Below are 23,644 nucleotides of genomic sequence, written 5' to 3'. Positions count from 1 at the left end.
TACCCTATTACCTGCTGTATATTTTTTAAATCTTTTACTTCACCTGATATCTGAATCTCCTGCAGACTACCGACTAAAGAATCCTAGGTGGGGATTATACCACCCACGCTTGTGACATATATAATTCAAATAGAAGTGCATTCTTCATTTATAGATACTTCCCTACATAGAGAGCACTATTTGCTGTTTCTTGCCGTTTTATATAATCTACCTTACCATTAACCTGTTGTGATTTGCTTCATCGCTACCTTACTGAGCATCAACATCAGAGGGATATCCTGCAAGTGGGTATTTAACACCACTACATTCTGTTTTTCCTAGAGCCGGTTATAGCTCTACTAAATGGAAATAGACTACTGTTTTTAGTGTGGTTTGTCCCATCTGCAACTAATCTGCACTATTGGTTCGCCCAGTGGCGGATCCAGGGGGGGGGCAACGGGGCAATTGCCCCCCCCCGAGATTCTCCCCTGCCGGCTAATGCAGGGCTGACATTGCCCAAGTGCCAGCCCTGCATTGTGCCTGCAGACCGGGGAGGGAGATCAGTGATCTCCCTCCCCGGTCTGCAGGCACATTGCTGACAGCCGACCGGCAGGGGAGGGAGAGAGGACCCGGGAGCTGTTACCAGCAGCTCCTCCGGGTCCTCCTCTCGCGAAATTTGGAGCGTTGCCGCGGTTACCACGGCAACGCTCCAAATCTCGCGAGAGTGAACTCTAGCCCTGGAGCGCGGGCTAGAGTTCAGTCCTACCACTGGGACCACCAATGAACCCCACTGGGACCACCAGGGAAAGAAAGATGTCCCCCCTCCTCCCAGTAAAGGTAAGAAGGGGGGGGGGACATAACATTTATTTAATTTAAAAATAAAAAATAAAAAAAACACACACACACACACATTAAAAGAAAAATCCTTCTTATCACACACACACACATTGCCCCTGCCCCCCATACACACACACATTGCCCCTGCCCCCCATACACACACACACACTGCCCCTGCCCCCCATACACACACACATTGCCCCTGCCCCCTATACACACACACATTGCCCCTGCCACCCATACACACACATTGCCCCTGCCCCCCATACACACACACATTGCCCCTGCCCCCCATACACACACACACACATTGCCCCTGCCCCCCATACACACACACATTGCCCCTGCCCCCCATACACACACACATTGCCCCTGCCCCCCATACACACACACATTGCCCCTGCCCCCCATACACACACACATTGCCCCTGCCCCCCATACACACACACATTGCCCCTGCCCCCCATACACACACACATTGCCCCTGCCCCCCATACACACACATTGCCCCTGCCCCCCATACACACACACACACACATTGCCCTTGCCCCCCATACACACACACACACACATTGCCCTTGCCCCCCATACACACACACACACACACATTGCCCCTGCCCCCCATACACACACACACACACACACATTGCCCCTGCCCCCCATACACACACACACATTGCCCCTGCCCCCCATATACACACACACACACACACACACATTGCCCCTGCCCCCCATACACACACACATTGCCCCCATATACACATACACTGCCCCCATACACACACATTGCCCCTGCCCCCCATATACACACACACACACACACACATTGCCCCTGCCCCCCATATACACACACACATTGCCCCCATATACACATACACTGCCCCCATACACACACATTGCCCCTACATACACACACTGCCCCCACACACATACATTGCCCCACACATACACTGCAATACACACACACACACACTGTAACTGTCACACACACATACTGATCCACACACCTTCACACACACACTGCTAATACACTGTCCCCCTCACACACACACACACACTGCACCCCTCACACATTGCACCACTCACACATACCACTGCTCCTCTGCCCTACTACAGCCCCATTTCCCAGAGGACCTCAGGTAAGTTGTCAAACAGTTCTTAAACAGTTTGACTACTTACTCTGGGAGGGGGTCTTGGCATTATTGGCACTATAACCACTACACTGAGCTGTAGTGGTTATTGTGTCTGGATTATTTATTTAAATAATCTACAAGTGCCCCTCCCGAGATCAGGCTCTGGATCCGCCACTGGGTTCGCCTTTGTTTTAGGTTTCCTTTCATATGCCGCTATCAAGCAGAGTTATCGTATCGTACAAGAACTTGAAGATGTGCTGTTATCTCTAAGGCTGTGCCTTACCTTTTGGTATTTTTATTACTGATTTTATTACATATTATTGTATTCTTGGTGCTGCCCGTTACCTTTGTTTCACTTGCTTTAGTTTATTTTTGATGGACTCCCCTAACAGGTGTGCTGCCTCATAGGATTATTGTATTCAGTTTTGTTTAGTGCTGCTCTACGTTCCGTGTAATATTGCAGTTAGAACGTTCATCTTCCATGTTAAAATGAACGTAGGACCGACCGATAATTGGGCACTGTGATGTAGTGGTGGGCTTAACACAATATGGCCATATGGTGTAACTGAATCCCCATATTTGCTTGCCAATAGAGGTGATTTTAAGTAGCCTTGTAAAATCTAAAAAAAAATATTTGTTTCTGTACAACCAAATTTACCCATAATCCAGGAGTAAAAGCAATCCCACAGAAAAGCAGATTTCATGGGCAAACTAAGAAAAAAAAAATATCTGCTCCCAGGTATTGAAATTCAGAACGAGGAAGAAGATAAAAAAAAAAAAGCAAAAAAAAAAAAAGCACAATTGGCAAGGGAGGGAGCAGAATCATTAAGATTCAAAGGGCATAAGGAAAACTGGGATAGGGTCAATTTAAATAAGCAAAGCACCCTTATTATGGCAATGCAATTCTTACATTACAAGCACTCTCTTTTGTACAGTCTAATGTCACTGCGTGCATTGAACAAACTATTTGGTAGTGAGATTGCAACTATAGAAGTGTACTTTAGATCAAGTTATACCAAGAATAAAAGTCAGTAGAATACATGTACTTTTACTCTGGGGTAAATGAATACATTGCAAATAACCAACACAAGGATTTACTTGAATTCACTTCAATACTGTAATGCATTCAAATAAAAGCTTGCAAGTTACGTGAAATGTTGTACAGCAATGTAGTTAGATAGAGAAAGCTTTACTTCGTGCATTATATAACCCAGATCCAGGACTTCAGCATTATAAATAGGGTTCACCTCGATTCGCAGAGAGATGCATGCTTTCAGAAATTCTTTAATATTCTCCAGGCACTCTCCTTCACTCTTGGGTTCTGCAAAAAACTAAAATGAAAGTAGAACTAGATCAGTTAAAAATTAATACTAGTTAGTCATCGGTGAAGGTCATATTACTTAGCTAAAATTACGTGGAATGTCATATTACGTGGAACTGTCGTGATAGATTTAGAAGATTTCTTTTTTTTGCATGTGGGTTATATATATATATATATACACACACACATATACATACACACATACATACACATTTTTTTTTAATATAAATTATTTAACCAGGAAGGATGCACTGATACAGTGAGATTTCTCTCATTTTCAAGCATGTCCAGGGCCCACAAACATTGCATTGTTACAACAGGGTATACAGTACAATATTAAAAATACAAAGGAATATTAAAATACACGTATACATTTAACACAGAACAAGTAAGAAATATAATCAACTATGATACCCCATCCATGTGGGTCCAGCACTCACTCTCCCGGTCTTTTGCTTGCCTGGGTGCATATCATTTATGCCAAAATATTAACACAAAAGGAAGGATAGGTAGTTTTAGTAGCTTTATTGTGCAATACTACACCAAAAATATATATATATATATATTACAACGTGTCAGATCTATGCAGGACTGAAACCAACACATTTTGTTTTTCACACATGGCTTCACCACTTTCGCTTATTTAAAAGTGTAGTGGTTTTATGGAGACATGCTCAGGCACCAAGTGTAGTGATGTTATAGAGACAGGCTTAGGCAAAGAGTGTAGTGGTGTTATGGAGACAAGCTCAGGTACCGAGTTTGTGGAACCACCATCCTCTGTCAAAGTTGAGCAAGACTGCAGCCAATGACAAAAAGGATAAGGTGAGGCCTGATAGAATCCCACAACAACCAATGCTTTCTATCATAATAGGTGTGGAGCTGGACAATAGTAGCCTTGTGAGAGGTCTTCCTGGAGCTACTGCTCACAGAGACAGGAGACTGATTTGTAATATTGTTAAGCAAGCAAAGCAGGAAGGGGAATTTGATGTACTTGTCCATCTGGGGACAAATGACTGGCTGCAATGAGGTTTCAGGGGTAAAGGAAGTTTTTTTTGTGTGCTTTTGCCAACGATATACGGCAGGTTGCCTCCACACTGTAATTCTCTGAAGTTCTGCCTGTGCATAACACTCAGATTGACAGGCGGATGCGTATTAGGGACTTTAACTTGTGGCTTGGTGAATGGTGTCGGGAGCAAGGATTTGGCTTAATTTCTCATGGTAGCTCTGTTTGGAATGGAAATGAACTGTACAAAAAAGATGGTTTGCATCTTTCTCAAAAAGGAACAAATGTTCTCAGTGAGCAATTCGGAGGTTTTGCCAACATGTATTTAACCCCTTAAGGACACATGACGTGTGTGACATGTCATGATTCCCTTTTATTCCAGAAGTTTGGTCCTTAAGGGGTTAAACTAGGAGAGGGGGGCAAATGGGTGATAAAATTTCAATGCAAATGTCCCCCAAAACAAGTACAGAAGGTGCTTGTAGCAAGTGTGTTAAAAAAATGATAAGCTTAAAGTCATGTCTACAAATGCTTGCAGTTTAGGGAATAAGATCCATGAACTTGTGACAATAATGGCAACTGATAATGTAGATTTAGTCTCTGTTACTGAGACATGGTATAATCAGAAAAATGACTGGGACATAACAATACCAGGGTAATCTTTATATAGAAAAGACAGGGAAGGCAAGAAAGGGGTGGCCCTATATGTGAAGGATAGCATAAAACCTAGCCTAAAAGTTAGTGAGGCAAAAATAGAGTCCCTTTGGGTTACATTAGAATTTGGTAATCACACAGTAACTCGTGCAGGTGTGATTTATAGGCCCCCAGGACAAATTGAAGAGTTGGATAATCTACAAGTTGAGGAAATATCTAAAATGACAATGAAGAGGGAAGATATCATCAAAGGTGACTTTAATCTTCATGATGTAAACTGGAAAACCAAAATAGCTGCTTGTGCCTGGAGCACACATATTCTAAACTCCATACTGGGATTGTCTCTGAAACAAGTCGTTGAGGAGCCAACTCGTAAAGAGGCCATACTAGATTTAGTGTTAACAAATGGAGATTTGCTATCAGATATTACTGTAGGTGAAAGTTTAGGATCCAGTGAGCATCAGTCAGTGTGGTTTAATATAAGAACAGTGACTCAGTCACACCACACAAAAACAAAACGTTTTAGACTTTATAAAAACAGACTTTTCTAAAATTAGTATATGTGTAAAATGGTCATTATTAGACTGGAGCAATATAAATGGACTCCAAGAGAAATGGGATTATTTAAAAGGTGCACTGCTGAAGGCAACAGAAAATTACATTAAGCTTGTCAGTAAAAGCAAACATTTTAAGAAACCAATGTGGTACTCCGCAGATGTGGCCAAAATAGTAAAAAACTAAAAGTTAACATTTAGTAATTATAAAAAAAAACAGAGTGAGGAAGACAGAATGATCTATAAGATTAGGCAGAAAGAGACTAAGCACGTTATAAGAGCTTCCAAATCACACACAGAAGAGAAAATAGCACAGTCAGTGTAAAAAAAAAAAAAAGGGACAAAACATTTTTTAGATAAATAAATGAGAAAAGGAAAGTAGAACAAGGATTAGTTAGATTAATAACAAAAGAAGGGAGGCGTAGCTTAGCCACTGAAAACCCATTTTGTGAAGATGGTACCCCTACTAACTAGACTTTGGGAACATCACCAGTTGGTTCAGGAGACATGGGTTGCAAATCGAAAAAGCCCAAGCCCGATAAAATGGGGATGAATATTGGTTAACTGTGGAGGCAAGCGCAGGGCATGTGCGGACCTTAAATAGCCGCCCTCTCGGGAGGCTGCTCGGATTTTTCTGATGAGCGGTCTATGGATGGTGAAGAGGAACTCTTACCTGCAATCCCGAAGCCAAAGCTGTGTCCAACGGCACAAGACTCCACTCTGGTCACCACAGCCTTCTCAAAAAGCTCCTAGCCGATCTGAAAACCACCCTACAGGCAGACATAGCCATGATCCGCAGAGGCCAACAGTGCCTGCCAGGCCGCATCGGAGTGCTGGGGGAAGTGTCTCACAGAGGAACGCAACGCATGGACACACTGCAACATGTGGTCCGAGACTTGCAAAGGCAGAACCAAACATATGAACGCTGATTCGTGGCACAAGATGATATCAGATGCCGGAATAATATAACAATCAGAGGGATCTTAGAGGAAGTTCCCGAAGCCGAATTAACACACCTACTAAGGAGACTTATGGTTGCCCTGTTGCCGCCGCAGCAGGCCAAAGCTGTAGCTCTGGAGGCCTATTCCGTATCCCTAAAACCGGCTAAAACACCGGGAGCTGTCCCGAGGGATCTGGTGGTCCACTTCCAGTCTGGGTCAGACAAATCAGCAGTCCTTGCTGCCCTCAAGGGAACGTCCCTATATCAATTTGAGAACGTCATTAGCTTTCTACCCAGACCTCTCAAGCAGCACCCTTGCCTGGCAGAGGTCCCTCAAGCCTCTTACCTCACTCATTAACAATTAAATATATGCTACCACTGCCGTCTGTGCACCGCACACTCCTAGTTATGCATGGAGATTCCACACACTCGCTACAAGACCTTCAAGGTGCAACAGCGTTGCTACGTGACCTGGGTCTACCGCAGGACAGTTTGATCAGTAAAGACCCCACCATTGCTCCAAGATCACCACATGCATGGAATCCCGCGGCAATCACCCCATTCATGCTTGACTACACAGGTCTCCTTTATATACACACGCAAGTCAGCCTCATCTATTTAGCCTACTAGCTTCGAATCCACCTATTTGACCCAACTACCTTTTACCTTTAACATAAAATTGTGCTGGTTTTCCCAACTGTCACACCTTGAACTGAATATTGAATTTCTGTGTCTGTTGATACTGCTGTTGTGGTGTATTGCAGCTGTGTGTTCAATCGTGCACGACAAAAAAAAAGAATAAAAAACAAAAAACAAAAGGTAAGGTATGTAGAAGAGGATAACAGTCTAGCTGACTGCCTCAATGCACATTTTTGTTCAGTATTTACAGATTAAAATGAAGGAAATGGACCTCAGTTAGGAAAAAGGACAAATTAGTCATTTGTTACATGTGAGTTTACAGAGGAAGAGGTTCTATTTCAACTGTCAAAAGTAAAGACAAAAAAAGTCAATGGGACCTGATGGAATACACCCAAAGTTATTAAAATAGCTTAGTGGCGTACTAGCAAAACCATTAACAGATTTATTTAACCAATCATTGTTAACAGGAGTGGTCCCAGAAGATTGGAAGTTAGCAAATGTTGTGCCCATTCACAAGAAGGGTAGTAGGGAGGAGTCGGGCAACTATAGGCCAGTAAGCCTTACTTCAGTAGTGGGGAAAGTAATGGAAACCATGTTAAAGGATAGGATTGTTGAACATCTAAAATCACATGCATTTCAAGATCAGGGACAACATGGGTTTACTTCAGGGAGATCATGCCAAACTAATCTTATTGATTTTTTTGATTGGGTAACTAAAATAATAGTTCAGGGTGGTGCAGTAGACATTGCTTACCTAGATTTCAGTAAGGCTTTTGACACTGTTGCACAAAGAAGGCTTATCAATAAACTGCAATATTTAAGTTTGGATTCCAATATTGTTGAACGGGTAAGGCAGTGGCTGAGTGACAGGCAACAGAGGGTTGTAGTCACTGGAGTATATTCGAAGCATGGTCTGGTCACCAGTGGGGTACCACAGGGATCTGTACTTGGACCCATTCTCTTTAATATTTTTATTAGTGATATTGCAGAAGGTCTTAATGGTAAGGTATGTCTTTTTTCTGATGATACTAAGTTATGTAAAAGGGTCGATGTTCCAGGAGGGATAAGCCAAATGGCAAACGATTTAGGTAAAGTAGAAAAATCGTCAGTTGCGGCAGCTGACATTTAATGTGGTTAAGTGCAAATAATGCATCCTGGACGTAAAAACCCAAGGGCAGAGTACAGAATATTTGATAGAGTCCTAACCTCAACATCTGAGGAAAGGGATTTAGGGGTGATTATTTCTGATGACGTAAAGGTAGGCAGACAATGTAATAGAGCAGCAGGAAATGCTAGCAGAATGTTTGGTTGTATAGGGAGAGGTATTAGTAGTAGAAAGAGGGAAGTGCTCATGCCATTGTACAGAACACTGGTGAGACCTCGCTTGGAGTATTGTACGCAGTGACCATATCTCCATATCTCCAGAAGGATAGTGATAATTTAGAGAGAGTTCACAGAAGGGCTACTAAACTGGTTCATGGATTGCAGGATAAAACGTACAAGGAAAGATTAAAGGATCTTAACATGTATAGCTTGGAGGAAATACAAGACAGGGGGGAGATATGATAGAAACATTTAAATACATAAAAGGGAATCAACACAGTAAAAGTAGGAGACCATATTTAAAATAAGAAAAACTACCACAACAAGAGGACAGTCTTAAATTAGAGGGGCAAAGGTTTAAAAAGAATATCAGGAAGTATTACTTTACTGAAAGGGTAGTGGATGCATGGAATAGCCTTCCAGCTGAAGTGGTAGAGGTTAACACAGTGAAGGAGTTTAAGCATGCGTGGGATAGGCATAAGGCTATCCTAGCTATAAGATAAGGCCAGGGAGTAATGAAAGTATTTAGAAACTTGGGCAGACTAGATGGGCCAAATAGTTCTGATCTGTCGTCACATTCTATGTTTCTAGGTTTGATTATCCCTCTCTAGCCGATACAACCATGATTTCCACATCTATTAGAAAAGATTTTCTGAATTTTCTTCCTCAAATATCTTGTATACTGGGGGGCGGAGCCTAGCTTCCAGGCTGAGCAGACGTGCAGGACCCAAGCTCCTGACCAAAACTGCTGTTTTTGGGGGAAAAACCCCAGAAATCGGGCACGTCCACTCTCTGGAGGAGAATAAGCGAGGAGGGGATACCTGGGGGAACCCTTTGACACCCAAAGCAAGCCTGACACTAGCCGGGAACCCTAGAAACCTGCTGCGGCCTACTAGGGATCGAAGCGTGGAGAGGCGGCCGCTCTCCTCGCTAGAGACCAGGCTCACAGACACCTCAATCCTCCTACCCCCCCCCCCCGCTTTGGACCGGTGGGGGATATCCCGGTCCGCACAGGGCGCTGAAACGAGCACCACAACGCCTGAACCAGGAGGCCGCACCGGGAAAATCTTGGTGAGCCACGAGACACCCCCAGGCACTTCATCACCCTACACGACTGCAGGACCTCCAAAGATGGCGACTGTGCCCTTACCTCAGGAGCACAAGCAGCCCTGGTGTGTACAGCAGAGCTATGAGGAGCAATCAATAAAGCGACTGGACGAAATCTTTAACCGTTTCTGGGCAGCAATAGAGGCCCATCCCCAACCCAGCAGCAAGTAAGAGGTCAAGATGGAAGTAATCGGAGAGGGAATGGGACACCCGCAAACCCGCAAGAGGAGGGTGAGCTGGGGAGGAATTCCAAACTCCCACGAGGGATCCCCACAGCTAACATACCTCACAACATGGCCACTCATCCTCATAGGCCGAGAGCCACACAAGGCTCAGCCTCACAGCTTCACCCACAGGCGCGGAGGATCACTCGCCGGCGGCTGCCCGCATCCCACAGATCCCCTGCATACCCCAGGCGGCGGAAGGATGAGGTGATAAAGAGAACCAGAACCCAGATACAAGCTCTCACACAGCCCTGGGGCCGGAAGAGCACTGTGCCCTGGCGGGGAAATGCCGACATCCACCTGAACTTGCTGAGCTACATGAACTCCCTACAAGACTCTCTGGTGACAACTGTAAGCCCCCAAGCCCTCCGCTTGCCTTTCCTTTGCTTCCAGGCCCTAGGCATAGGCTGACTGCTCGCCTATATTTCTGGGCTGTCCTGCCACACACACCCTGAGACTTAACAGCCTTGCGGCTACTTTAAATTTGCCTGGCAGCGACCCCTTCATAACCACTTTTTGCTGCATATCTCACTGTTCTAACCAGTTACTAATACAAGCAATGAGGTACTGCTAATCATTCCCTACCTAGCTATGCCTATATATATCTATTATATATTGAATCCGTTCCTGCATGCAATGTCCTTTCTAATACCTCAATATTCATAGCATGATTACCTTTTGTTACACTGTAGCCAGATACTGCTTAAAGGTGTTCCTGCAATTTTTACCATAGCAAAGGCGACCCTGCAATGTTAAGCACCCAATAACTTTAATCTACTTCATTTTATATCACTCACCTGTTCCAACTGTTTAGTTAAGCATGTTAAATATAAAAATTGTGCAACTTATCATGCCACTGTTTAACTTGTATGAAAACTGAAATACGCTGTTGTGGCGCTTATTGAATTATTGTAACCACCTGCACAAACAAAAATAAAGAATTTAAAAAAAAAAAATATCTTGCATACTTCCCATCCTGGACGGGGAACAACATCCTTTAATTCAGAATCTTCTACAATTTATTGTTCAAATAATTTCCGGGGTCCTTGGTCTGTCGACAGAGTTTCGGAGAGAACGTTACATCTCCTCAATAGAATGGCTTATGAACCCCAATACGGCACCTGTAACTTCTATCTTTGATTACTTATCCTCCCTTTTCGATCAAGAGAAAGCAGAAACAGATATCTCTATATTCGTCTCGCATTCCTTTTGTGGCGCTATGGTTTCAAAACATTTTTGTTTAGATATTGTAGATTAGAAGATCTTGGCTTTCAAGCAGACAACCGGTCCTGTTACTTCCTGGTTTTACCTCAAGAGGCAATTGCCCAGAGCACCTGACCTACAAAGACTTCTCATTGAGCTTCATTGTGAAGTCTGTGATTGGACAGCCACAGAAAATCTGGGTGGATTTAGAATGGGGAGCTTGCAAAGGCTTCAGACAAGAGAGATCTGCAGATTTTGCAAGCTGGTTTTAGATATATCACAATGAAAAATACATAATTAAGTGCATGCAAGTTTGAATTTGGGGTGTATCTACTAAATAGTGACTTATTTTGTATTTGGGTAATGTGTTCCTTTAATGGCCATTGGAGTGACACTAAAAAACCCAAGTTATTTAAAATGTGTATATGGATTTGGAATAGTCTGCGGGTAGATTTTTAAAAAATGTGTCCTGTGCATTTGGGCAAATGTATAACGTAGCAGTTACGGACGCCCAGGTGTAGTGGGAGTGAGCGCGCAGGGCTTTGTCTTGTATATTTGTATTACTTTTCGTATTACACAGCCATGTTACAGTGCTGCCGCCCACCCTATGTCTTCCCTACTAAAGGTTAATATGTTTGAAGGGGTTTAGGAAAATACTCCTTTCTGTCTCATTAGATAGTGTCTTTTAGATAAAAATAAATCAGCAAAGTGAATTGTTAGTGTAGGACTCACCTAAGAGGTTTGCCTTGACTGAGCAGGTGAGCTTGATCTTGGCCATTCGAGTGATGCTAAAAATATCCTGCTATTTAAACGTGCATGGTGATTTGGGCGGGCGAGCGTGCAGGTAACCTTTAATTTGTTTGTGCTCTGTCACGAATTCTGCCTTCTAGTAATTTGTCTCTTACTCTAACCAGCTCATGAGAATTTTTATGCTTCCCACAAAAAAATAAAAATAAAAAAATAAAAATTTAAGGAACTTAGCTTGAAAATATTAAAAGTTAAAAAATTATATAAAATAAAAGCTAGAAACTTTAGTGATTCTATGAAGCGTACATTATTATTTTTACATTTAAATGGAAACCAAGTAAGCATGACACTGAATAATGATAGCAAAGTTTTAATCTTCTACAGACTACAATCACACCATCTTTCACCAGCCACGTTGCTGGCTTTTCACTGTGAGAAATCCGTCCCACAACAGCTTGCGGATCAAAAGCTGTTTAGCAACATAAAGCATTACGCAGAACATTCTGTATCACTTAACACCTTCCATAGCAAGTAATGTCAGTACAGTCATGACATCAATAGATAAACTGGTAAGGGCTAAAAAGGAAAACTGCAATGACAAGGGACTTAATATTTTAGGCCAAAGGCAGGAGAATTTCCAGATGGTCTATTTTGGTGTAAAATTTTAAATTAATAGGTCAGTTCTCGCGTAGAATTAATTACCATTAAAAACTCACGTCCACAACACCAGTATCAAGGCACTAATGTTGAGATGACAACTTCGCAAATAGCCCTCCCAGACCTATTACATGAGCAGGAGGCACTGTGGGTGAAATAAAGGTAAGTTAGCCTCAGAGGGGATATAGAAACATAGAATGTGACGGCAGATAAGAACCATTCGTCCCATCTAGTCTGCCCAATTTTCTAAATACTTTCATTAGTCCCTGGCCTTATCTTATAATTAGGATAGCCTTATGCCTATCCCACGCATGCTTAAACTCCTTTACTGTGTTAACCTCTACCACTTCAGCTGAAGGCTATTCCATGCATCCACTACCCGTTCAGTAAAGTAATACTTCCTGATATTTTAAAACCTTTGCCCCTCTAATTTAAGATTATGTCCTCTTGTTGTGGTAGTTTTTCTTCTTTTAAATATAGTCTCCTCCTTTACTGTGTTGATTCCCTTTATGTATTTAAATGTTTCTATCATATCCCCCCTGTCTCGTCTTTCCTCCAAGCTATACATGTTAAGATCCTTTAACCTTTCCTGGTAAGTTTTATCCTGCAATCCATGAACCAGTTTAGTAGCCCTTCTCTGAACTCTCCAAATATCAATATCCTTCTGGAGATACGGTCTCCAGTACTGCGTACAATACTCCAAGTGAGGTCTCACCAGTGTTCTGTACAATGGCATGAGCACGTCCCGCTTTCTACTGCTAATACCTCTCACTATACAACCAGCATTTCCTGCCTACCTTTACGTCATCAGAAATAATCACCCCTAAATCCCTTTCCTCAGATGTTGAGGTTAGGACTCTATCAAATATTCTGTACTTTGCCCTTGGGTTTTTACGTCCAAGATGTATTATCTTGCACTTATCCACATTGAATGTCAGTTGCCACAATTTAGACAGAAAGCCAGCAAAACTACAGAATTTCGTCCTAACAGAATGATTACAGTTTGTTCAATTAATGAAATTCTGATCAGTGCTACGGCTGCATCTCGCAGCCGCTTAGTGGATAGCTCCCTAAATTAGCTATATGAAGCAAGTTTCCCCAGGATGTATTGCGTCTGGGAGGTTTATAGCGTCGCCCCCGTGCATGCTGGAGTCTTTGGGTAGCACGTGGCGTCGAGTGTGGAGGTGTTGGAGTGGTTTTTGCATCGAGTTTTGGAGCCATTCTGGAATTTGTTTGAAGCGGTTTTGGGACTTTTTGGTGCATTTCTCAAGCAGTAAAAAGGAAGGGAGCTGAGCTTCGTCATTTGCATGCCTTTTCCTGTGTGTTCTGCATTGTGGGTGGCTTTCCATGAAAGCTCATTTTGACTTTTTTCTGACATCCAGAACGGATTGTTTTTTAATGCATTCATACGGCAAACCGCGTTTCGGTTTACAAATTTTTCGCAATACAAAACATCCCGCATTAAATTCGTAAACAGAGGTGCCACTGTATCTTTAAATCTATACATAATCTTCCAGTTCCAATATAGAGGAAGAGCAGACTGAAGCCAAAAAGGTGGATTCCAAGCAAATTGTTAAAAGCACACTGCAAAGATGATGCCACCTTTCTGTAACAGTACTCGAGCGGTTTCTGCTCACATTGCACAAATTCTCACCTTATCCAACGTTCTCCACAGATTGTTCTAAAGGAGCCTGTGCCAAGGCCACATCTTTAGCTCCATTGATAAGAACATGTGCGACCAACTTAGCAAGCAGTTTCATTCACTAGTTTCCATGACTGCAAGCTGCAACTGTTTAGCTCTCACAGTGAAGTTAATGTTGGCGCCAGGACTGGCTAAAAGCTTTGCAGCCAGTTCCTGGGCTTTGTGAATTTCAGAAGTGTTAAAAATAGTTGTTGGGGTTTTTTTTGTTGTTTTTTTTTACTTTAAACATTTTTTTTTATTCAGAAATTGGAAGAATTACAAAAGCATGAGCATAGCATAAATAATGAATGCCATGAATTCAGTGAAGTCTCTGCAGCACATATTGCTGGATTAAAGAGTATAAATGAAGCCTCCATAATTATATATATATATATATATATATATATATATATATATATATATATATATATATATAGCGCGAGAGAGCGAGAGATATAGAACGAATAATAAGGCGCACTCCTGGATTTAAATTGTGTTCAATTTACTGTGTCCATAAATTCAAAGTTCAATAGATCAACGTTTTGACCTATTCAGGTCGGTCTCTCTCTCTCTCTCTCTCTATATCTATATCTATATCCATATATACATACACACACACACACACACACACACATTTTTGTTTACTTTTTAATGTTCTGCCTATAAATTGCTTTAAAAATGGTATTCGGCGTTAGTCAAAAGTGTCTCTTTAATAGCTTACTCTATATCAGTTCCCACTCAAGAGCATCAGCCCACATGTAATAATAACAAGGGGTTAAATGAGAGTTTCATGTATTTAAATATAACAATAAGGTGATAGGGAAGTAATAATATGGTTTATGTGTTTTATAAGTCTGACTATTTAGATCTGCAATTAATTTCTGTTAGGAGATCGTTTGTTACAACATGTTCTTGTTATATTTCTGATTAACATCAGGATCGCTATACATTGGGCGACCTCTAGGTGGCAATATGTACAATTGTTTTTCATTTCTGAGCTGGAACGCACAGGGCAGTGGAACGCGGAAGTGCACACGGATTTCCACTTCCGGTTTCCGGTTCCACCGTTTTGCGCCAAGAACGTCCGATGGAACACCCACTCCACACCTGAATAGGATCGCTGGATACTCCACAACTGAATGTGATCATGGAATCAAGGGTAACTCCCACTGGATCCACCTATGAACTAAGGGCTCAGCCCTATTTATAGAGACCGACTGGGGGGGAGAATATTGTATGCACTTTTGTATTGACTGCTTTTAATTGTCATATTATTTGTTTTTGGTCCCTGAGGAAGTTCCTTTTTATAGGAACGAAACGCGTAGGACCTCCTCTTTATTTTATCTTATTTAATGTGGCTATTGTGTATGGCCTTTTTTCTACAATAAATCTGCATATTTATTTTACCCTACCTATATTGGAGTCTCATTCCATACTTTGGTCTGCTTGGAGTTCCAGTGGAGAGTGGAGGCGTTCAGCCGCCCAAGTTTATCGGGGCAGGCACCTTTCTTGGCGCATTATTCATTTTTGATCTTGTGAGTGCATTATTACATCAGCGCATTATTACTTGTTTTGCTGTATCACACTATGTATTTTTTTCTGTTCCTGTTTTAGATTATGTACAGACGAATCTAATTTCCCTCTGTGTCTATACACATGTAATATTACTATTGGAATCTATTTTCAGTCCAGGGGTTTCAGGACTGAAATGCCAAGCAAGACTACTCTTAGTAAATGTGCAACGTTTCTCCTCTGCCAACAGTGCTTCTTAAGAGGCAATGATTGATGTAACACCTATCACAATAAGCCAGAACATGTAGTGCAAGGATATAATCTACACTTCCCAGAGATAGGCAATCCTGAAAGAGATACTTTTATCCCAAAGACAGATGTAAAGTATATCAATGGCCAGGTACAGATAGTGGTGATCAAAATGGAGGAAAATATATATATATAAAACTATTAAATTGTATTAAATGGAATTAGACATTACTTGGAGTATTAGATAAATAAAAATGTTAATCTTGAAATGAACAGATCGACTTAACTTCACAACAGACGGATCCTTAAAGAAGAAATACTTACAGATGGCCAACTCTCAATGCCCAGTAAGGAAGCTGATTAGAGGACATATGGGGACAATCCAAATAATACGCAGAGTTATTCTGCTCATAATTTTGGATCAAATACGGATATTCATTCCCACCACTCATGGTTTCAATGTGAATTTTGCAACTTTTAATAAAATAATTATTAGTTAAATTATATTGCAAAAGGTCATGCCGCAAGAGACAAAACATTAATACAATTATTTTTTTTACCTAAATTTACCAGGGGGGGGGGGAAACAAACACAGAAAAACATTGTTGTGCTTTGTATGACAAGAAAGATTTATTCATCAAGCCTAATTATGAAGAAGTGAACATGCATGATGATCCAGATGCGTCTATAATGTTGATTACTTAAACCACGGTTGGCGTCATTTTACGGACTAGTCTATTATACACAACAGCACCAACTATATACATATACAGAGAAATAAAAAATTGGCTTCCTATATGTCACAAAGGACTCCGCTATATACTATAAGGACAATTGTGAGAATACTTGTATGAAAAGTTAATCAAGTGGTGCAAAACAATAGAATAAAAAAAATAGATTATTTAAACTCAAAACAAAAACCATCTGTAAAAAAGTATTGTGAAACAGGTCTTTCTGACATTTAATTAGTTAAATAATATACAGTCAGAATTGAAAGGAGATGAACAGAACTGGTTTCCTCTTTCCAATTAAAGTGAAAAATGTTAAAATAAATAAACATAAAAAAACACAAAATATAAAACGTTCTCTGAAATCTATTGTAAACTCTAATGCTTCAAGGAAATGCTGTATACAAAGTGTTGTTAAATTCACGCAGAACATCCCATAGCACTGATGGGCTCTGGTGTCAGACTAGTTAATGCTAGATCAACGTTCTTTTTCTGAACACATATTACAGATGGTAATTACACATGGTGATATAAGTAATATATAGAATTCATATAGGAAGGAAATCCATTCATTAATCCATCAGGAATACCCCCCCCCCCCCCAAAAAAACTGTGACTAGTCAACTGATCTGCTTCTTGCAGAACATGAATGCTACCTACTACAAGAAAACACTATTTATACGCTTACATGAGGTTTGTCTAGAAACCTTTAAATGGATTTGGCAGCCTGGTGTCTGACAGAGTTAAAAGATAAACAACAGCTGTGCAGTGCTGTGTGTGGTATAAGTGCATAGCACAGGCAATTTACACAAAAGGAGCAGATTCCATGCACATGACATATTTGTTAGTAGAAAATGGATATGTGAAGGGGGAAAAGCAACATTTAAACAATAGGATATTAAAGTACTGACCTCATACAAGGCAGTATAGTAAGGCAGTTCATCGCTTTCTGCAGTATAGTACAGTCTGCATTCTGTGACAGGAAGAGAGCAATCTGGGCTGGAAAAGGTCCATTGACCAATCAGCAAATCACAAAAAACTAACCAACTGGAGAGCCTGCAAAATTCACCAATAGCTGCAAGGGTTACATCATCACACTCAGGAAGTAAGCAGAGTAACTGAAGCCACACTAGCAGACAATTTTAGTTGGATACACAGACAATGTGACTGTGCAAAGTTCTGTTCTGGTCACTAGATAAAGCAAAATATATTTAAAGGGACAGTCTAAGTAGCTAATTACCACAAATAGTTATGAAGCAAAGAATTTGTGAAAGCAGTTCCCTTAGTTTGTGTCAAATTACTTTCAAGTTGTTTTACTAAAAACAGCGTTCTCCAAATTCCTACAGCCCTGAACGTTTGCATTAACCCACTAATTTTTTTGCAGAAACCATCAAATAAGCAATGCTCAAACTCCCACTACTCTTGGGTGGCACAAACTGCTATAGTGTTAATTTGCCCAAATACATACAACAAAAATAAATACATTTTAAAATTGTGTGTGTGCATTTTTTTTTAAACGCCTATGTACATTTATAATAATTAAAGAGTATTTTGCTACCACTGCAATGGCCATTAAAGTGTGAGCGAGCTCACCTGCCGTGTCAAAGAAAACATCTTCGATGAATATTATGTGAACAATTCACCTTGCAGCTAAAAGACAATCTCTAAAGCAGAAACGAGTATTGTTATGAATTCTTACAAACAAATTAACCTGTAGTAAGCATACATGGAGTGTGTGGCAGTGCTGTAACATGTTGGCGTAATACAAAAGTCAATAAAAAGACATAGAAGTAGCCACTGCTCTCAAACTACCACTACTCTTGGGCAGTAGCAATGTCTATAGCAGGGATAGGCAACCTTCGGCACTCCAGATGTTTTGGACTACATCCCCGATAATGCTCGTACACCTATAATGCTGGCAAAGCATCAAGGGAGGTGTAGTCCAAAACAACTGGAGTGACGAAGGTTGCCAATGCCTGGTCTATAGTATTCAATAACCAAGAATAAGTCAAAGAAAAAACAATGAAAGTTACCTGCACACTATCTTAAATACCAATGAACATTTGAATAACACATAGTAACACACCCACAGAACTTTCAGCATATTTTATGTACCGCCAAACTAAATTATTATTATTTTTGGAATTGATATAGCGCCAACCTGTTCCGGAGAGCTTTACAATATTAGAAAAAGGGGGAAATATAATCATAAATGAGGCAATTACAAAATTTTACAACAATAGGTTGATGAGGAACCTGTTCAAACTAGCTTACAGCTCTAAATTAGTCTAGTCTAGAGGATATGCATCCAGGAAAACAAGATCATAATAGACTGGGTTGACATGAGAGTAACTTACAAATATCACAATGGATTGTTTAAACGAAAAGAAAATTAGCTTGTTTTCTTGTTTTTTTCAGATGTAAGGTAGTTGGAACAAGAGGCAGACAAAAGTATATTGTAAGCAGGAAACATCGTTATTTTTATAAATATTGTAAATATATGTAATAAACGTCTAGCACAGGCATGGATGCACTGTTATTTTAAGAAGAAAAAAATAAGAAAAAAAGAAAAGAAACTAGTTAATACTTTTTGGGAACCGACCAATTGGCATTTGTCTCCTGCAAAAATGTTAAATAATGCAAGCTGATTTTATAAAGTGAAATGAGGCACACAAGTGGCCTGGTTTACTAAATCGCAATGGACAACAGATTATGCCTAAAAACAACTTGACTGCTGTTATATAAAATGCATTTAACATTGTTTGCATTTTATTGAACTCACCATTCAGTTTAAGTGTGTAGAAACTTGAGGTGAGTGTTTATCTTTACATTTCCTGTTTAATCATGCATTGCGGAAGTGAGTTATTTAAAAGGAACAGCAAACTCGAATTCATATGATATTTGTGTTATATTCCTCAGGCACCAAATCTTTTGATAACAAAGCACTCAGGGATGTCAAATAGACTTTGGTGCCTTTGGCATTGCACTGGATTTATTCTAAACCCCGCTGTCAGAGATTGCATTGAAAACATGTTTGTGAATGCATTAGTCCTCTTTTTTTTGAGTATAGCCAATCGATTCAAGGAACCACATGATAGAATTACACGACAGAAATGAGCAGGCAGAGTACTGGATCAATGCAGAAATAAATGTGGCTTAGAAAATCTAAATGGAAACAATAGTTTGAAATTGAAGGCTAAAATAGCAGATTTGGAAAACCTGTACTAGTTATCTAAAGTCACAGCTTGGCTATTTAAACTAGTTTGCCATTTAGATTAATTTTTTCCCCAAAAAGTTTTATTGAGGTTTTGAACAGAAGTACAGACATTATAAAATCGTACAATACATTGGAGAATAATTTTATTTTATTTATTTTTTTTATTAATTTTGGTCATATACCAGTCCTATGGTTACAACTGCCTTCTGGATGGGGATTTCAGAGTATATATTCTTGAAATTCCCTACAATTGGGGCGGAGCCAACGGCGCACCGAGGCAGTCGCCATTTCTGAGTGCTCCGCACAACGGGCACTAAAGACCCCAAAAACAAGCATACCCGACACCCATCGACCCGAACCACCGACGGGCACAGCGTCTGGGCATCCTGCTGAACACGCAGATGCCTTTTTTTCAGCCGTCGGGCACGAAACGCCGGAGCAAGGGGCAAGGGGCCTATCGCACACGCGACCAGTACCTCACCAGGGAGCTGACAACGTGGCTTGAACAAAGCCCGCAACCCACAGAGGTAAACTCCCCGACAGCTGCAGATGTGGGACGGAGGTCCAACAAACTGACAGCAAGCACCCCCACACTTAACAGGGACAGCAGCAGCATACTGCAGCATCATCCACCCGCACAGGCCCAGGCTCCCAAGGCAACCTCACCTAGAAGGTCTGACGATGAGGACTCCATACACAGCACAACTGAGACCACTGCAGGCACCTCGGATGCACAAGCCCATAGTGCAACAACCCCAGCGACGAAAATGGACATCCAGGCCGTGTTGCTGGGACTCCAAAGTAACCTGCAAATCATGTGGCAAGCAGACCTGAAGGGGCTGGCAGCAGAGGTACAGACACTGTCGGCCCGAACACAGACCACGGAAAAAGAAGTAAAAGACCTGAGCCAAGCCCTGAACTCACTGACAGACAAAGTGGCCCAGTTACAAACATCACAAGCCTCTGTCGTCAGACAGGTAAACATCCTCGATGATAGGGGTAGGAGGAAAAATATTAAGATCAGGGGGGTCCCAGAGTCCATACCTTTGGACGAACTGCCACACTTTGTAAGACGCTTGGTGGCCTCGCTCATTCCTAACAAGCAGGCGAAGCATTTTACGTTTGACGGGGTGTACCGTATTGCTAAACCCCAAAAGGCACCCAAGTCGGCCTCTCGGGACATAATCCTCCGCTGCCAAACCGTCACAGATAAAATAGCCCTAATAACGGCCATAAAAGGGAAAACGCCATATGACTTTGAGACTCATCAAATCACGTTTTTTCAGGACTTATGCAGAGATACACTAACATGGCGTAAGAGTATGCAGACCATAACCACCACCCTACGCACAGCGGGCTTGTCTTACAGATGGGCAACCCCCAGAACGCTTTGGGTGACCAAAGGAGAGCAACACTACAGAATCACTAACGGGGAAGAAGGGCAGGCCTTGCTGCACACACTGGGACTCTACAACAACACTACCGGTGAAGACGACTCGCACCCAGAACCGATTCCCTGAAACATGAACTGTTCAAAGACCAGACCTTCAGTTCCTGTTATTGTTCAAGTTTTTCTATGCTCTACTCTCCTGTTTAATGCACCACACTGAGTTATGTTTAACCTGTATACAGTCAGCTCCCTTTAACGACGTTAGGTTGTAACTGACCGGGTGCCCGTAAGGCAACGCGGCAGCGGATTGCCGTCGACCCCCCCCCTCTAATGTCTCAGGGTTAAGAGGCGTAGCAACCGTTGGAACACATTACGCCTGAATGGTACAAGCTTTCACTCACACAGACCTCCATTGCCATCTTCGAGAACCCCTCCTCCACACGGCTCAGACACAAATATCTTGGGTTATAGACAACCCACACATAGACGATACTCAAACTCCTAGTTCCTACACTAGTACATTCACCTATGCCTCTCCACGTCTGAAGGGGACAGGTGTCTTCATAGCGCAACCCCCGTACCAGTACCATCTCGTTATAGGTGCAACACCCTAATTTCACACTAGACATGATACGCATAGTTTACACTGGTATTGAGACCATGTCGTTATAACTCTTTAGCCTTGTATGAAAAAATGTGTACGATCACTCTAGCCCCAATGGCAATATATATTGATTGTTGAAACGTTTTGTAAGACTGCTGTTGTGGCATATTTCAAACTTGTAATATTGAACCGGCACTGAAAAATAAAGATTTACAAAAAAAAAGAAATTCCCTACAATTAATTTTGTACCCACAATTTGTTGTTTAAAGACACATTACTGTGAGTAGTATTGATGTGGAACTCTGTTATACACAGACACCAACAATATGGAGCTCCTAGACAAATGGGACATTAGGAGAGAAAAGGGGGGGGTTAATACGAATAACTTCTGGAAAGGAGGGGGGCGGAGCCTGACCAGCAAGAGAGACAGACATGCTTTGCCTGAGCTCCCGCCGTATGGGGGAAAAAAAAGCATGAAATCTGGGGTTAAGAGACTAGAGGACTCTCAAAAAGAAGCTAGACAGCTTTGGGAACCCGGTACACACCTGCAGATACCAAACTTGTCACCCGGTACGCGCGGGAACAGTAACGGCAGGCTGAGGCCTACAGGAGAGGACTGTGTGGGAAGGCGGCCGCTTCCCGCTCACTACTCCGAGCCACAGATAAGTACCAAGCATTACCCTCCCCCCCCCCCGATGGACCGGTGGGGGATATCCCGGTCCCCGCCAAACGGAGCTGGCCCGACCTCTTACCTGCAACCAGGCCTGACAGCCAAAACCAGCAGACCAGGGGAGAGGGCCTCCAACATGGCGGACTCAATCGACTCTAACACTCACGGCACGCTAAAGCAGCAGCCTGCAATGCCCAGCCCCATTCCTAAAGTGAGAGACTCCCTTGAGGAAATCTTTGAACGGTTCTGGGCTCGGTTACTGGCACGTACACGACCAGCCATACCCACATGTGAACCACCTACAGTGCACAGCTGCAGCACAAGGAGGCTTGGGAAACCCCTGAAGGGCACAAAGACGACCCCTATTACAGCAACTCACATAAAACGCCCACCTGGACAGAGGGCACTGAGGGGCGAGAACCACAGGTACCGGCCACACAAGCGGAGGGCCACGAGAATCAGGCGAAGACGCATGCCTGACCCACGCAAGGCCCAACGCAACCGTCCGTCATTGAAGATTCTGGTCCTGGAAGGACCCCAGGCTCGTGGTCCAAAAGTACCAGCCCTCGCATTGCTCCAGGACCATGGAGGAACCTTGCCTGCAAGAGGCTGCACAGCCAACCCACTGATGCCCCTTGAACGCTTTCCTGCCCAGCAGCAAGGGATGGACTGTCCACTACGGCATGCACGGGGTATTGGCTGAAGACAGCTAACACTGCCTCCCTCCGCGCCTCTCATGTTGCCTGGCAAACGGACTGATTTAGGACAAACCTCAGGGGAACACAGACAGTTCATACTCTAGCTCGTGGCTTAGTTTATTGTCTGTCAGTATTTCCTTTTAAAAAAAACGTGCAGATTTTATCTTGTTTAGCCACACATTAGACTAGGTGTCTATCATAGAACTTAAAGCATGCAATCTTTAATATCAAGCAGGTTCTTATTTCGTAAATCTTATACTCTGTATTTAAACATTTATTAACAATGCATACCACTGAGGCTGACTAGGATATGTATAGCTTGTTTGCAACTAACATAAGTACTTGTTATAACTTTGTTTAAACCATGTCTTGATAAGTGATTAAGCATATATAGGACCTTAGCCTCTGTCTTTAAGGTAAAAAGACGTTCTTTATTCTGTTCTGTTTCTTATAACCATGCCTAGCATAAACGCCATTTCATACGAGATAAGCAGTAATACCTTTAAATATACAAATGTGCTGAAGCAGCAAAATGAAGCCAGCGATGACTCATGAAGATTAATACCGTATGTAACCT

General features: G+C 42.0%; 1 protein-coding gene across 5 annotated transcripts in view; it reads right to left on the bottom strand.

Annotated features, from left to right (window-relative positions):
• The window catches only part of ARHGEF6 (Rac/Cdc42 guanine nucleotide exchange factor 6), a 116,060-nt gene that overhangs the window by 89,251 nt on the left and 3,165 nt on the right, over window positions 1-23,644 (bottom strand). For 4 of the 5 annotated variants that reach the window (XM_063432022.1, XM_063432023.1, XM_063432021.1 and 1 more), the window contains exon 2: window positions 3,197-3,280. In XM_063432022.1, coding sequence (XP_063288092.1) covers window positions 3,197-3,280 — 84 coding nt within the window. Of the gene's footprint in view, window positions 1-3,196; window positions 3,281-17,399; window positions 17,461-23,644 lie in introns of those variants that run through there. The other variant, XM_063432025.1, reaches the window with a different exon arrangement.

The sequence above is a fragment of the Pelobates fuscus genome, chromosome 9 (assembly GCF_036172605.1).
Source record: "Pelobates fuscus isolate aPelFus1 chromosome 9, aPelFus1.pri, whole genome shotgun sequence".
Classification (NCBI taxonomy): domain Eukaryota; kingdom Metazoa; phylum Chordata; class Amphibia; order Anura; family Pelobatidae; genus Pelobates; species Pelobates fuscus.
This window is presented reverse-complemented; position numbering and strand designations above follow the sequence as displayed.